This window comes from Pseudopipra pipra, chromosome 6 (genome assembly GCF_036250125.1).
Source record: "Pseudopipra pipra isolate bDixPip1 chromosome 6, bDixPip1.hap1, whole genome shotgun sequence".
Lineage (NCBI taxonomy): Eukaryota > Metazoa > Chordata > Aves > Passeriformes > Pipridae > Pseudopipra > Pseudopipra pipra.
In genome coordinates, this window is record NC_087554.1 from 44,352,183 (window position 1) to 44,369,202 (window position 17,020).

The 17,020-nt window shown below is 36.2% G+C and overlaps 1 protein-coding gene across 5 annotated transcripts in view; it reads right to left on the reverse strand.

Moving 5' to 3' along the window:
* Positions 1–17,020, reverse strand: part of CEP128 (centrosomal protein 128) — a 181,196-nt gene that overhangs the window by 64,489 nt on the left and 99,687 nt on the right. For 4 of the 5 annotated variants that reach the window (XM_064658900.1, XM_064658898.1, XM_064658897.1 and 1 more), the window contains one exon: positions 7,135–16,072. In XM_064658900.1, the coding sequence (XP_064514970.1) occupies positions 15,966–16,072 (107 nt within the window). In that variant the 3' untranslated portion in view covers positions 7,135–15,965. Of the gene's footprint in view, positions 1–7,134; positions 16,073–17,020 lie in introns of those variants that run through there. The other variant, XM_064658899.1, reaches the window with a different exon arrangement.

Here is a 17,020-nt window from a genome sequence, read left to right on the forward strand (position 1 = left end):
GGTAACAGAGTAATCAACATTAATCAACAATAACAGAGTGTTATGGCACAAAACCAAATAATCCCAAAGCCTTGGGGAACTGCAGGTCACATGACAGGCATGTATAGGAGCTCTCAGCCAGGGCAGCAGGCAAATTAGGTGAAATAATAGATACACAGTAGGCCCTGGCACGGTCAACTTCCCTAGCATGTTATTTTATATAAATAAAATTAAATTCTTCAGATTTCTTTCCTTTCCTTAAACAGCAAAGAAGACTGGGAGCAGGACTGATGTTTCCTGACAGCTGTAACCAGTCACAGACTCCTGCCTTTTGAAGTGTTTTTTTTTCCTTCTGTGATTTGTGCTTTTTCTTTCAAGGTCTTCCTGAGTTGATTTACTCCCAATTCCCCTAACTGATATCTAATTCTCCTCTGTGCATCGCTCAGCTGCTTAATTACACAGACTTAATCCAAGGCTCTTGTCAATTCCCTTTAAAAAATTCAAAATTGGAGAGTTGAATGGTATCTTACATTTTCTGATGAAAAAAAGCGCCACTGCACTCTTTTGTTTTCTGCTTAGCCTACTACCAAAGGCAATTTGTTAGATTTTTTAATGTCATTTTTAGTGCAGATAAAGATCTTTATCCATAAATACCTTAAATCTATTACTGCAGAGTCTTTCAGATAAAGCAAGGAGACTTGAGACAAGGATTCTTTCCGGTTTAGCCACAAGTTTGCAGCTTTACTTTGGCCAAGGCACTTTACACACCTGGAAATTTAGATGAAAATCCAAAGTAGATATTACTCTTTATCTATCACGAGAAACTAGAGGGCAGATTTAATTACAGACTTGGCACACAGGAAGAAAAGGTACAGCAACAGTATGAATAGTAAAACATTTTGCAGAAGTACCAGCTCACTGATGCCATTCACTGTGCAAGGGGCCATTATTCTCATGCATAATGATGATTATTTTATTTATCAACCATCTTCCTTGCATCCACAGTATTCGGCATGTAGCATTAACGACATAATAAATAATAATTAAAACTTCATCAAATACACAATAGAGAAGGCAAGCAAACACTAAGCAGAGTAATGGAGCATTGAAAAGAGGGCTTTTACATCTCATCCCCCATATAGCTTCCAGCATCCTGCTGTGACATTGTTTTGGTACTGAAACAAATGGAAGAGCAACCCCTGTTGAGCTACCCACATCAGTCCTTCTGGCACCACGGAGGATACCGCTGTCAGCACTGACTTCAGTGAAGAACAGCCCCTCCCTGCAATAATCTCTTTACTGCCTGTAGCACAGACATGGCTAGCAGTAGGTCAAGACTCCAGTGGTCAGAGGAATTGTTAGGGAAAAACACTCCTATATTCCACAAAACAATGGACTTCCCCAGAAATGCTAAGTTTGAAAAAACATGGATCCTTCAGGATTAGACAAGGATGAAAACACTTCCAGATAGGCAGAGATGGGAGCCACGTTTTGTGCAGCAGTGGCTGCTATTTTGCAGATTAAATTTTGTGTATACTTGAAAAAAAATGTGGATATATTTTAGGTTTGCCTGCACTCTGTAGTATCTCACAAAGGGTAATTCCTTTCATGCATCTGATAGGGAAAAAGTCTCTTCCCTAGCTGCAAAAAACAACTCATTCCCCATATATGTCTAACCAGAGAAACAGAACACAAAAATACAAGTTCTGGTTTAGGAGATTTCTGAGATAGAGTTTACCAGAAGCTGGGAGAATAGTTCATGAAGGCAGGGCCAAATGCTTGTCCTAACTCTTGTCTAGCAATTTATTCCTTACCCATGTTGGAGACAGGGTACTCAGTTAGATGAGCCTTTGCTATTGGACAATACAGTAAATATGCACCTGTTCCCAGCTTTGAAAGCAGTAGGGAAATAAAAACTGTCTTAAATTACAGTAAAAATGATGTTTACTATCTAGGAGGCTGCAGAAACATCTTGGAACATGGTACATTCTTAACAGGATTTAACAAGGTTGGACTTGAAGATCTTGGAGATCTTTTCCAACTTTAATGATTCTATGATTCCTAATGATCCTATGTTAGAGCAGTCTGTTGAGATCCAACAAAAGAGTACATGAGTTTTGAATTCTAGTATAAAACAACAACCAAATATGAAACAGCAATCTTCTGCTGTGAGATAAAAAGACAGTTGCAGTTGTCAAGGCTAACTGAGGGAACAGGGAACATCTATTCTTTTCAACTTCATTCAGAAACCCCACTTTGAAGAAAGCAGTTTTGCTTGGCCCCAGGTGTCTTCTGTCCATTCATTCCCTTTGAGCATCCAAATAAGCTACAAATAAGCATCCAATTTACTTGATTAGCTGATCTTATCTGTTCAGCAGAACAGCCCTGGTTCCTCAGAAAAAAAGATGTTCCCTTGAGAGGAGGCTGTGTCTAAGGGACAGACCCTCCATCAGAGGTCACATGATCTGTTTTACATGTTGTCTTCAAAGTGCCACAGAATAAAGACAGAAAGCTCCAACTTCTTTCCAGTAGCTAACAACTCCAACACATCTTTCTTGCTTATTAAAAAGAATCCCATCCAGGTGGGATCCTTGCTGCTGAAGCACTTGCAACATATCAGGTAGCCACAGCAGAAACTGACCAGGAAAGAAACAATTTGGATCTTGATTTTCTACATTATTTTTAGAAGAGTACATTTTTATTATAAAAGTAAGGTCTTCAGGAGACAAAATTATCTTTTACTGTAGTAAGGATTAGGTCACTTGAGTTAGAAACTTGCAGGAGGCATATTTAGAAGGCTGACTATACCCACACTCCATGGTTAAGTCACAGAACTCTGCTAAAGAATCTTGCGGATTCCAGAAGTTCATACAAGTTCCAAAAGTATCAGCACAAATTCATGGAAGCAAAAAGAAACCTCAAGCCTATTATTAAGTACAAGACTATCACCACAGATTCAGGAATTCCATGAAACAGGAAGCAGGAAGGAGAATTAGGGGACAGACTAGAATAGCTGGCAGAGAATGAACAGGAACAAGCAAATGAAAGACAGGTGCAAGTAAATAATCCTGCTGAGCAGCAGGCTGCTCTATGGAGACCCGGAGGTAAAGGGTAATGAGTAGCACAGCTCCAGGATTTGATCTGCTCTGAAAAGAGAGAGAATTCTTGAAAAGAAAAAGCTTGAAGACACACCATGAAGGGGCCTTGAGTCAACCAGGGATGGAAGGTGGATCACTGTAAACAATCAACCTAGAGCAAATTCCCTCTCCAAGGCTACAAAGATTTTAAGCAGGAAAAAAGAGGCTCCGTCAGAACACAGGTTACAATAATTATCCTTTCCTTACAAAAAAAAAGGGGAAATCTTAAAATGTTGCGAGAGACTGAAATGTTCAAAGTTAATGACTCAATTAGCCATTTGCAGAAGCAGCAAGTGCTTTGCTGAGGTTAGGTTTGCACCCTCACACAGAAGGGGAAGAGGAGAGTTTTTGGACGTGTGGTGGCAAAACCTCTGATGTGCATAAGAACAGGCCAGGTGCAGAGGGAGTACACACCCACCACCAGAAAATGACAACAATCCCAGCTTTGTTTAGCAACAAGCTGGGTTTTGAGCCAGATAAGGGAAAAGGCCAATGAGAAGCAGATCCTGTGAGGTGGGATAATGTTTTTTATCACGCCAATGTCCTCCCTTACAATAAGACTCAGGTGTAAATCTTTCCCCCCCCCTTCCCCAGGGGAGATATTGGGACATTCACATGTAGGCCTTAATCTGTAGCTATTAATCCCTCTTGATAAGGTACAACTGGCTCAGCTACACAGGTCTGAGAAATCATGGTCATCTTAGAAGGGGTCACAAACCATCAAAGACCCCCTGAAGCGCCCCTGGACTCATTTCTGGGGCCTTCCACCAGAGGACTGCACATGACTCAGTGTTTCATCAGACAGTGTAAAAATCCCCCACCAGGAGAGGTACCTGGGCATTCCCACTTGAACCTGAATGTATTGAACCTTTGAACCCATTGAACTTTTTCTTTCACAGGCTCCTCTAGCCCCTGACAGATCAAGACTGTGAGTATCACTTCAACCAATGGATATCTAAATTGCAACAATCAATTCTAGCTGGTGGATTCACAGGTGGTGATATCTTTCCTCTCCACCATCTACTCTTTTCCTTTCTTTCTCTTTATTTCCTTATATTTTTTCTCAAGTGATATATTTATACTTTTATATTGCTTATGGCTATAGATAATAACAAAAATGGCTACGTATCTCCTTTCCATTGCAACCAAATTGTTCCAAAATAAACCTGCTGTATGTATACATATACACTGGTCATCCTGTGTTGTTTTGTTCTAATGTGCACCAAGGGATCTATTACCAAGAACCTTAGTTACCCTGCCTCAGGAACAAGTCATAACAAATGTTTAAGTAAAACAGGAAGATTTAGAGCATCTCAAAACAAATTTCTTCCTGCTCATAAATGAGTCTTTTCTTTCAGGCTTGGTCTCAGCCCAACAACATGACAGTCTTCTGAGATGCAGCAAATGATGCACAGTGCCCCCCAGGTCCCCAGGAATTATTACTTTCATCACCTCTCAGGCGTGGCTGTATATCTGTTCTCTCCTTCTCTCTGCAATGTCCTATTTTCACCTAAAGCTGAGCTCTCCCTCTCCAAGCACTCCATCCCTCATACTGAAAGCTTCTCTGCCTAAGCACATTCAGTTCCTCCTTGGGGAGAAGTCATCTTCCTGTCTTTTTCCAAAGGTCCCTGTCGGTCTCAAACAAATAAAGCAAATGTGACCCGTTGCATGGGGATTACAAGACAAAAGGATTTGGGAAATGGGAAATTGCATGTACCCTGAGGGTAAGATCAAAAGAAGGGATGCCAAGAGACCAACTCTCAGGAACTCTGAAAAAATTACCAAAAACCTGGCTATAAAATCTAAAAACATATTATTCTAACTTGGTTTATGCTGGTAAATTTTGTTGTGCATGTATTAGGGGGATGTCTTAAAGGTTGAGTTTATTCTGTTTCTACCACGAAATGGAGTTTACAATAAACTAAGAGAAATAGCACTACTTGTCTAGGCAGGGCATATGTGGGGAGAATTTTTGGAATCATCTCATAGTACAGTTTGTTCCAAGGAACTGTAAGGAGATCATAAGCAGCACTCTATCACTGGTTTTGGTTGCAGGTCTATGCTAGATTCAGTATTAGATATACAATTGTCTGATTGGAAGTTATCACAATACTGACTATTGAAAATTACTATATAAAACTGACAAAATTGGTTATGCCTTCCACGTTGCTGTAAACAGACTGTTTCAGAATTCTCAGCTCCTGAGATAAAATCTAAATTGTAATTTTCAACATTATCTATTGTTCTTATTCCACAGATTTCAGGAATCTTCCGTAGGCCCAACCTTATACTCTTGGTTTAGTTCCTTTCTGAATTTGAGGCACCAGGAGGCACACAGGGTCAGGCCAGGAAGAACTACCACTTTATAGTTCAATGGGTTCCTGGCTTATAAAACAAGCATAAGGTAAGGTCCACACTACAGACCTTGGGCCAGCTGGGCCTTCTATCTGAGGAAACAACAAAGGCATTTTCCTGAGACTACAACTAAACTTCCCATGAAACCAATTTGCCCATTCTTTATATCAACCTACTTTCCTTACCCATTGAGAAATGTTGTTTGAGCTGTAGTGGGGTACACAGCCAAGCACATCAGAGATGTTGATTGATTGCCCTCATAGTCATCCTGTGTCCAGTAGAATCATTGATGCTTCTAGCAGTAGTTCTCAGGCAGCCTTTTACAAACAGTAGTATGTGCTGCTTTTTAAATTCCACCTAAGGATCATATTCTTAAGGTATTCAAAAGGAGACTGGCATAAACTACTTGTTTTCCCTTGTAAAGGACCCTGTCTATTTGTCTGCCATGACAACAGCTCTGTTGTCAGGGGATGCATCTCAAATAAAGTCTCCATCAGCAGCTGTAGGCTGGTGCCTCCTTCAGAAGCACTGAAGACTTGTTTCATTTCTTTTGACAGTGCACTAGGCCACAACATTATGTTAAAGGCAAGAATGCTTTCAAAATACATTTCTGTAAAATATCTGCTCCAATAAAATATAAAACATTCACAGTAAAACTTGTCCTGAGGCCATTTCTGTGGCATCAGTGATTCCTCCTATTCATGTACTGCTTGTGCGTTGCAGTTTCTGTTGACAGAGCTACAGGACACTGTCCAGTATCAGCTGTATTTTCACCCTTACTGACCTTAGTTTTCCAGGTAAAAACTAGAACGAATATACTGACTTATACTAGGTTTGCATGGCAAGGTTTTTGTAGTGGGGGGCTACAGGTGTGGCTTCTGTGAGAAGCTGAGAGAAGCTTTCCCCATGTCCAATGGGGCTAACACCAGCTGGCTCCATGACAGACACGCTGCTGGCCAAGGCTGAGACCATCAGCAAAGGTGGTAGAGCCTCTGGAATAGCAGATTTAAGAAGGGGGAAAAAGTGTTGTGCAACACAGCTGAAAGAGAGGACAGAGCATATGTGAAAGCAATAACTCTGCTATTGCAATTTGATCAAACCCTGGCTGTTTACTTTGGGGTGAGATGAAGGATGCCACAGATCCTGTTGACTAAAAAGGCAGGTTCATTTATATGGAGGCATGTGTTCTGTCCAAACTCACATTCAGCCAGATGAATCGTGTTCACACTCTGTAAGAGGCTATAGGCACAACAGCTTGCCCTAATTAAGGACACCTCTGGAAACACTCTGTCATTCATGGCCAATGTAAAGACCCATGCTATTGTAACACTATAATACTGCTGCCAGATTTTTTGGTCCTTAATGGTAAACAAATCTTTAACCTAAATAAGTGTTTTAAACACGTACTTTTGAAGAAAACTACTGATTCTTGTAATAAAACTAACATGTTAGTTTTTAAACAAATATTATAGTAGAAGAGAGAAAGAAAACAAAAGAAAAAATCCAAGATCATATTACTGTTCCTAGAGGTAAGTTAAAAAGAAAATTGGGCAACACAAATCCACATCACACATCTGTATTTCACAAAAACAAAAAAGATCAATTACATAAAACAGATCTTTACAAAAGTTTGGCAGTCTTTCGTAAATGAATAGAGATGCTATGCATTGCTTGGAAAAATAATTTATTTTGTTAACTTACAAAAATTACAAGTTTTCATGTTATTATTTAAATTAGAAGTACAGCTAGCAACTTTGATCCTGCAAAGGTACTAAGTATCTCCTGAGATGCATTAAAGATTTGTGATCCTGCCTTCAGGAATAGTTTGGAGTAAGTCCCAAGCCAGCAAAATAGTAATGTAGTTTAATATTTTTGTTACTGCCTCATTGGCTAACATTTTACAGTCTGACTGCAGAAAGTAGGTACAAATGTTGACATTAAATTAACATGAATTTTCCTGGTAGAGCCTTAACTAAACTTTAACATACCTGCAGACTCTGTGCCAACCTCTCTGTTTGCAGCAACATACTCACAGCACAAAAGACAGCTTTCATATACTTTATATTGTAACCACTTGACAAGATCTCAGCACTTAGTAGTCTGATTGGTACTTAGGCTTTATACATGAGATTTGATTCTGGCTTCATATTGGTATAAATCAAGCAGGCACAGGCATTCTGAAGTCAATGTAGTAACTCAACAATAAAATTGGTGTTCTGATACTACATGAGTCACACTTTGTGTGTAACCACAAACTTCACAGGTTGGTAAGGACTCGGGTGTCACAACAACATGGCAGCACGCTCCTCCTTGCACACTTCTACAATGCATTGTTCCTAAACCTGCAAGAGGTGTTCTGAAAATACAAATTGCAGACTTAGTTTTACATGCATCCATGTGATTTACAGGAAGTAATAATCAAGCAGTAGTTTGAGCAGTTGGACTTGATCTCAAGGGTCTTTTCCAACCTAAATAATTCTATGATTCTACATTTTTTTTATTCACTACATTGTTCTCAAGGCAGCCAAGTTTTCCCAAGTTTGGGAAAAAATGGACTGCAAACACCTTGTGAATCTATCTTGGAACAAAAAATATCTTAGGACAAAAAAGTCAAAAGTGGTTTTATTTTGTGAGTCTTTTGTTACAAAAAAGTCTATCAATAGCATTGGCATTTAGATGTAAGATATAATTAGCTTCTCCCTACTCACATAAAAATTCCCATTTTGGGTACTCAATGAATTACTAGATCAGTTGAAAAACTGATATGAAACAAAACATTTATTCGTGAGTATGAAATACAATTGATACACCTTAACTTTCCTTGGAGACAGTTTCATTATTTTGAAAAAGTTGTAGTAGCCCACACTAGAGTGGAACAAATACCTGTAATATTTCAGAATTTTACAAATTTCATAAGCTTGTATTGATGTAATTTAGAAGTACTTATAAAAGAATGTAAATGAACTCAAAATCCCATTTCTCAGACTTTGGAAAAAATCTAAAATAGAAAAATGAGTTACTGCCAAATTATTTCAAAATTTTACAGTTTGTTATCAAATTATTTTTATAAGACAATGGATTTTTCAGCAAGTATTTGCTGCTCATGAGACCAATACATATTGTAGACTTGCAGACCTTCAAAATGCAATGAAAAGTAGTCTGAGAAAATATTTCTCTCCCCTTTTCTAAAACTCAGCATGAAATTGTAACTCCACTGATATTTGACAGAGCTTTTGCTAGCTTTACTGCAGTCAGGATTTCCAAGCATAAAAGGATTAATTTTCTTTTTGACCAGTAAAATTTTACAGTGTATGAACATGTTTATACGTGTCTATGTCTATAAGAAAGAGACATAATTATGCAAACGGGACTGTACATGATGCCTACATAGCTATTAAAAGTCTGAACACACCTTTACATTTCAGAAATCAAGTTTGAAGGAAAATGCAATAGTCTTGGTTACTACAGCAATGTCAGCTTCAACATGTATGAGGAGCTAGACTCCTTGCTTAACTTTCAAGGACTTTATGTCAAGAAAAAATTCAATTTTGAGGAATTTTATTCCACTATGCCTATATCTATTACATTAACCAATACAATAAGGTTTAGAAGAATTAAACCAATCTTTCTGACTTCACACCAGCACACAGACATTTTGCATCCATACAATTTGTTGAAATTCTGCAGATTCCTTATGGTCACTTTATACTGTACTGCAGTAGCAATACTTGACTGGGAAATATAATGTAATATGTTCAGTGTCACATGTATGAGACACTCGGGTAATCTCAGTTTTAGAATTTCCCAACCTAAATACTAGTTCACAAGACTAATTTTGCTCCAGTTTTAGAATACTAAATGCAAAACCCACTGTATTTCATTCAAATGAAGTGAAAACAAAAGATCTGGAGGAAAATGACTCATGTATCAACTAACTTAATCAGGAGTGACTGTAATGAAGTATCAGAATCAGTTGGTTTTCTAGCTAACCCCAAATTAAATAGAAACCGGCAGCATAAAATGGTAAAACATGTTCCAGAACTCAAAAGTGAATAACATGTTTCCTTCATGCACTCTCCGAGTTAAAAAAAAAAAAGAACATCAGCATTTGCTAATAAGCACAAATAGAAATTTCAGCCTTCAAAACCACAGTAATACACTCAATTGATACTCCTACCTACAGTCTAAATATTTTTCTATTTGTCACTTTCTTCTGGTAATGTAATACCACAGCTGAAATTCGAACATTTGGTCTATATGTTAAAACACACTGTACCAGCCAGCAATCCTTCTGTAGCACATCAGTTGTCTCCAGTGGAATTATTTAAACTCTGCTATTCAGTGCACAGCACACTTAACAGAATTTCCCTAAGTATGGAACACAGTTAAGTCTAAATCAAAGCGAGCAAGTCTCACACATTAAGAGATGACATGAAGTGTGATTGATGTCTGTTGATTAAAATATTCAGGAGCTTCATTTCAGTCTATAAAAGGCTGCCACTCTAGTGAAGTTTAAGAAATTACTCCCATTCTGGAAAAAACAGAATGGGAGTAATGTTTCTTGACTTTGATACTTCATTTTTCCATTTTCACTGAGATCCTTTTGTCTATTAAATAAGAATAATTTGTCCCACTTTTTAAAAGCTTTGTGGATTAGTTTTTTGTTAATCTATAGATCTCTAATCAATCAATGAACAACGTTCTAATGGATTCACCTTCGATGGCTAGTGAGCCTCCCTGCTGATGTAGCCCACACTGATGAAGGTTTCTGCATTTTATAGCTTTGTAACTGTGCTGGAGACTGCTCCGGTGAAGACAAAACAAACAACTCCAAGGTTTCTGATGGACTTGTTGACATTCTGTTAGCCAAAACATGCAACAAAAGTTCTGCCAGCTACATGATGTCTTCATGGTTGCAGCTGTTTGAATGAAACTGCTGTTAGTGCTGTACCTGGCAGTGAAAGCCTCAATAAAAATGGTGCACTCGTTGAGCTCCATACAGAAAATAGCTCATGCCACAGATGCAAACTGTTCTCTAGGTTCTCTCAGACAGCAGTAAAACACAGCTCATCTTCATCATTTTCCGCACTAAGTACAAAACTGTGTCACTGGTGGTCGTCGTGAAGAGCCTAATGCCAGAACATAGATCAGGCTGCCTTCCAGTTCCATGCTTGTTTAACAATGTGAGTGACACAGAGATCCATGTTTGCAGAATGATACTTTGTGATAATTTTTAGCAAATTTCAGTATCACTTTTCAGAAATAGTTTAGATGTCAGCAACTGTTTACAATTAAGGCAATTTGATATTTACACACTGCGGAAATATACTTCGTAATACAAGCACTTGGGCAGACATCCTAAATTAGTCTCACTTTTTGCCTGGAATCAATAATATTTCAGGGTTACTGCAGCAAAGTCTATCCTTCACCATTTCCTTCTACAAAATCATAGTAGAATCAAATGGTACCATTCAGAAAATCTGGACAAATGTAGTACCACACATTTACTTTGGCCTGTGGGATAATCTTTAACATTAGACAGCATGTGACCTGATGTTAGTCCATCTACTAAGTAGCTTTTATTTTAGTAAAGAAGTAAGAGTGGGAGAATTCATATGAAAAGAGATTATATTATAAGAAACAACTGCCTTCAAAACTGATGTAATTCCATAGGAATATCAACTACCAAAACTATCGACAATAATTCTGTAAGTCAATGTGGAATGTCTTCTGTCACAGTAGTGCACTGTAGGTGGCAGATGAGAAAATCAGTCTAAGATCAAAACAGCTCTGGTCTGAAGACAGATGAAAATAACAGACAACTCTAGAGCAACTGTTGTACTTTTTCAAACAAAACACCTATTAAGGAGCCATGTCCCTAAACAAAGATAGCAAAACTAACCTAAAAGAGATATCTTTATGCAGTTCTTGTATTTAAATGTAATACTTTAACAAAAATGTTAACAACCCTGTTCCAAAACTATTTAGATTCAAACAGCAGCTATTAGATTCCCAAATAAAATTACTAGAAATTTAAAAATATCATCACTGTGTATTTTCACATTATAGATTTTGACATTATTAAGGCAAGAGAAAACAAAATCTCATTATTTCAGATTGAGAAATGACAGATGTGCAATTTCAGCTTTAGAAACGAGAGTTTTTGCTGTTAGCATAAATGATAAATGTTAGATGTTGCTGGATTTTAACCACAGCAATCTCTTTTGAGTTTGCTGTCAACATTCCCAGAGGCATTAGTTTAGAGATTTTTGAAAGACTTAGCTTATCGGATTCAGCTCTGCTGTACTCTTGTATACAGCACTAAAATTTTCTTCAGATTTAAATTCCAATTTAGGTCTTTACATAGAAAAGCAAATAAGTTCATACTCCCAACAGCCTAGACATACTTACAGTAAAGAGTTGAGTTGTGCTAGAGTAGAAAGTATTTCAGCATGTAAAAAAATATCCAAGATGGAATTTTATTCAGGGATCACTTTCATTCAGGTGTAAATACTAGCTCTAAAGCAGTTTTTAAATTAAGGCACATTAAGAATAAAAGTGTTCTGAAATTTTAATTTAATCACAAACTGCTTTCCACTCCTTCTGCTACTACTTTTCCTCTACATCTGCTTCTAAATTCTACAATTAGATCAAAACCATAGGAATTTGTGTGATGTCCTTCTGCACATCCATTTTTGACAAGGCTGTATCCCTAGATATTAACTTCAGTATCAATTGCTTCTGTGGGGTGAAGACAGGGTTTAGAGAGAGATGAATATGGTACTAACATTCTACAAACATGATGGCTTTAACATAGTCATACCAAAATTTGACTGTAACAAGCAGTCCCACATAAACTAATGAATAAATTTTTCTGAGTGTTGTTGATATGATAATGTATTCAGGTTGCATACTACTCATTTTTAGCAACAAAAATTATACCAGGGTAATACTGGCATTTTCATTCAAGAAAAAACATTCAGTGCTACGCAGTGCAGAGACTATGCCTTGTAAGCCAGAAATTAACTGATATGCAGATCTCTTAACTCAAAAATTGATTTTAGAACAGCAGTTTCTTTGTTGTATGGGATTTTCATGTATCTTCTTTATTTACTTTGTTGGAGAAGCTAATAAAAACATGGCTGAGCTTTGAATATCCAAGGAGTACCTTCACCATCACTGAAGACTGGCTTCCATTAAAAATTTGAGAAGTAAATGTAAGAAAACACTATAAAAATTTATTTTTTATCCTGGACTAAGTTTTATTTTTATTTTGACATTTCTTCTTAGGACGACATAATTACATAATAAAAAATAAATTATTTTGGCTATCAACTAAATATAATCTCAAAAGTAATGAAGTACTCTCAAGTCTGCTGTAAAACATTAAGGAACTGAATGGCATAAAATTTATAGCTTATTCAAGTGTCAATTATTTGATGCTGAAATAGAGGGCCAGTGCATTTCTAAAAGCACAATAATGAACAACTGTATTTCAGGACAGCATTAAAAAAAAAAAAAGAATGCCTGATATTAGCTTGTCAGATTTGTATGTACTTAGTATATATATAAAAAGGTTCCTGATTTACCAAATGCTAAACAGAACCAAGAAACAAACCACCATTTTTTTTGTATGATACCACATCTGTTGATTATTGAAAACCACTACTTTGGGCAAGAATTGAGGAACAGGTAATTAAAGTGTAGAAAATATCTGAGTACCAGAAGGGACAGCAATTTTATGATCTGAAATATACAAAACGTTTTATTTAAAAATTATCTGGTTTTTTACTTTAAAAACTGAAACTGGTCAGTAGAGTACTATTTCGGGCCAATATGGAAAAAATATTATTTCTTAAACCACAAAGGGACAGTTTCACATAATGTCATGAATAGAACTTTAGCCTTCAGTAAAGAGGAAACAAAATTCACTTTGTAATATGAACCTCTATCAAAGGTGGAAGATAGACAAATATTACATGCTATCTAGACTGCCATGCCAAGAGGGTAAATTTAAGAAAGAATTTCCTGGCTTTGGAGTCCATAAGTCTAGTCAGTAAAAATTCCTTTTTTTTTTTTTTTTTTTTTTAGTGTGGTTTGACTTCTGTTATTCCAGCTCTTCTAGAAAATTTTATAAAAGGATATAAAACTCCGCAGAAAACCCAGTCACACAGCCAATGGCAAATATACTAAGTACTGAGCATATTTAAAGTTTTAATGCTAAAATTATTCACCTAGTAGTAATTTCTGTCCTGCATAGTACAAAAATCAATTCAACACTTGATGTAATAGTGAGGGAGATCAGATTGCTTATCCTTAACACTCTAAAGCAGTAGTGATACTGCTTTAAGAAAACTTCAGATTTCTAAGTTACGAGAAAAAAATGTATAAAAACATAAAAGTGGAAGATTTTTACAAATTTCCTAGGAAAAAGAGAGGACAATATTTTTCTGTGTATTACTTCTCAGCTGAGAAGGTCCATTCTTAAAGGCCAATTCATTTACCAAAAGGCACTTATACCTCAAAAATCATTTGAACTTCAGTAAAATGGGTTGAGCATACATCTATCCATCAGCAATCCACGTACCAGACCCCATTACAACATAATGTGTTTTGAGAGCATGATTTACCGTTTCATAATATATTTTAAAGTGACCTTTCTATATTTTGGTGATAATTTGTAAGTACCATAAAGTCTGCAAGCTGGTGACATTTCATTTTGCAATTTTTAATGTTTCAGCAGAAAAGCTAAATAAAATATTTTGAATACTGTATTTCCAGCTCCGCTCTTAGCTAATTAAAAAAATAAATTACAAATGTTGGATCCACTAAAAGTAAGTTTAGTTTAAGGTAACTGTGGCTTGAGCTAAACACTGCTTCATAACATCCACGGTCTTTGTAGAGAATAGAAGTTTATTTGTTGTTTTTTTCTTGTCCCTGTCATTTTTGTTGAGTTCAGAAGAGATGGATGTGCCTGTTTTGCTTTCTTGACCTTCTGAATAAACAGATGTGCCAGAAGTCTGAAAAAAGCCAATGGCAGCGCTGCTGTGCACGGCATTATACACATACAAAAGGTAAGAAAAACTTTTTTAACCAAATCAGATTTTTTTTTTTAATTTTATGCAACTTAAATGCATAGAAAATGAAAAGAGAATGAACTCAATTTTTTTCTCATTTCCATGTCTGGAATTTTCATTTTGATGTTGTCAGCACGTTCTGTTTGAAACAAGACAATGTGATTGTTAAGTAAGTGCACTGTCCAGAGAACCCACTGTGACTGTAAAACATTTCTTAGAAAATTTAAAAAAAAAAAAAAAAGAAAAAATAAGGCCCTGTCTTGAGGTGGCACATGGTGACCTGTGAATTATGCCTGAGACACCTACAGTGCTAATAAATGACTGTTTCAGAGAAGAAATAGGCTTCCTAAATAGAAAGAAGTCTACAAAAAAACCTGGTTTCAATGGCATTATTGTTGCTACAGTACTCTGACAGATTTGGCAAATCTTATAAAGCACATTAGTAGTGATTGACCCAGAAGCACTTGAGAGGGAGAATAAAACAAGGACCATCAGAAACACTTGCATTTCTTTTGACAGCAGAAAATTCTTCTGTGATATGCTATTTGAGACTCCTGTAATGCAAAATTATATCCAATTTGTTTAGAATATAGATATCTGAACAAATAAAAATGTGCAATATCATATTTCCATATCATTTTACAATCAATATGCCACATCTTCTCTAACAGAGAATAAAACAGAATAAATAAACTATCATTAAACCCTAATATTAAAATTTTCACAGCCACATAGCAGTGTCATTCCACTCTTAATACAGAAGGGTGAGACTCAGATGCTTTAAAGTGCCTTGCCAGAGGCCATCTGATAAAACTGCTCTGGCCAGAAGAATAATTCTAGACAGCTTATAACAGATATATGCTGAACCTGAAACCAAGATATGAATTTTCAATAATTTGAGAAAATTTTGCGTTATCACTTCTTTCTTAAATGATTTTTGCAAACCGAAGAATCTACAATCACAAATGTGTCTGTACAACACTGTATAATGACTCTCATAATAATAGGTATTTTCTGGATATTTTTTCATTATTAATAACGTTATTAAATGTAATAAAAAGCCAACTGTCAGAACAATTCCTGTATAGGGATAAATAAGCTCATAGCTAACATTAATGTCACAGGTATTTCACTTCATAATATTTCAGGAATACAATAAATTTAGTCTAGGAGTATTGGAGAAATAAATACAAGAGAATAGCAAAATCCCAGAAAGCCTTTGGTGTACAAGTCACGTACATTTTCACAAGACTTCATCAGGATCACTCTTGGTGCTCTTTCATTTCAGTGTTTGGCAATTGATGAATCATTAAGAGTGCATCACTCCTATAGCAGATGGAATTATTACTTTTCAAAACCAATAAAAGAGTGGAATGGAATTTACCACAGAGAAAACTGGTGTGGTTTCATAAATCTTCTACTGCTTTCCTCTTTCTGCTTGCAGCTTCGTTTCACTGACAGCAACATTGGTAGAATCTTCCTTGGTGGCACTTGTATCAAAAGGAACCATTCGTTTCGTAAGTGCTAGAAATAAGTCACACAAAAAAGTAATTAAGCATCTTTAAAGAAACACATGCAGTCAATGACCTTAGAGGCCTTTTTGAACCCATGATTCTCCAAATTTGCTGACTGACCATTGATGTTTATTTAAAATATCAATTTCATTTTTCAATATTATAATTTATGCAGCAAGTAATACAGTATTAATAAATATTCGATATTCACAAGGCTATGAATTGAGAAACTGACTTATTTTTCTAGAGAAACAGATTTTAATACTTTATAATACAGGCAGAGTCAAGAGCTTTCTTATACAGAAGAAACGTAGACAGCATTTTAAAAATATTTTCTAATTTCAGTAAGATACTTTCCATTTAGTTTTCCAGAATTTTTGTTTAAATAAGACAAAACAAACCACTCAAAAAATTTCTGAAGGACTATCTTAACCAAAAGCATGGACTAAAGTCAACAAGTGACACTGAATAGGTGTTCATATGCTGCCATACTGTGTATATACCTTCATGGCAGGTTGCCATGAAATAATGCTTATTTCTAAATAGATTATGTTGCATCAAAATCTAGACAATATAAATTGACGAAACATCTTATGCTAACAAAAAAAATCCAGATGTGGCAAAAGGAAGAAATTAAGCAAAGGAAAGCAGATATCAGCTTATACAACAACATACCCTTCTTCTAATGGCCTTCCTTACATCATAAGCGTGTAAGAAAAGTGGTACTCCTGATTGTTTGTAATAAATTGTAGAGTGCAATTTTTAATGATCCAGCAAATTGTAGCAGTATATAACCAAAAGTTATTTAAAAGGGAGCAAGACTTCACAGTTTGATTAGAAGGAGTGATATGTTTTCACTTTCAGAAGGAGAATGAAATCACTCTGTTTGGGACATTAGTATAACAGTGAGTTATAAGTTTGCAGCATAAAGTTTTCAGTATTGGTCCAAAACTGTGCT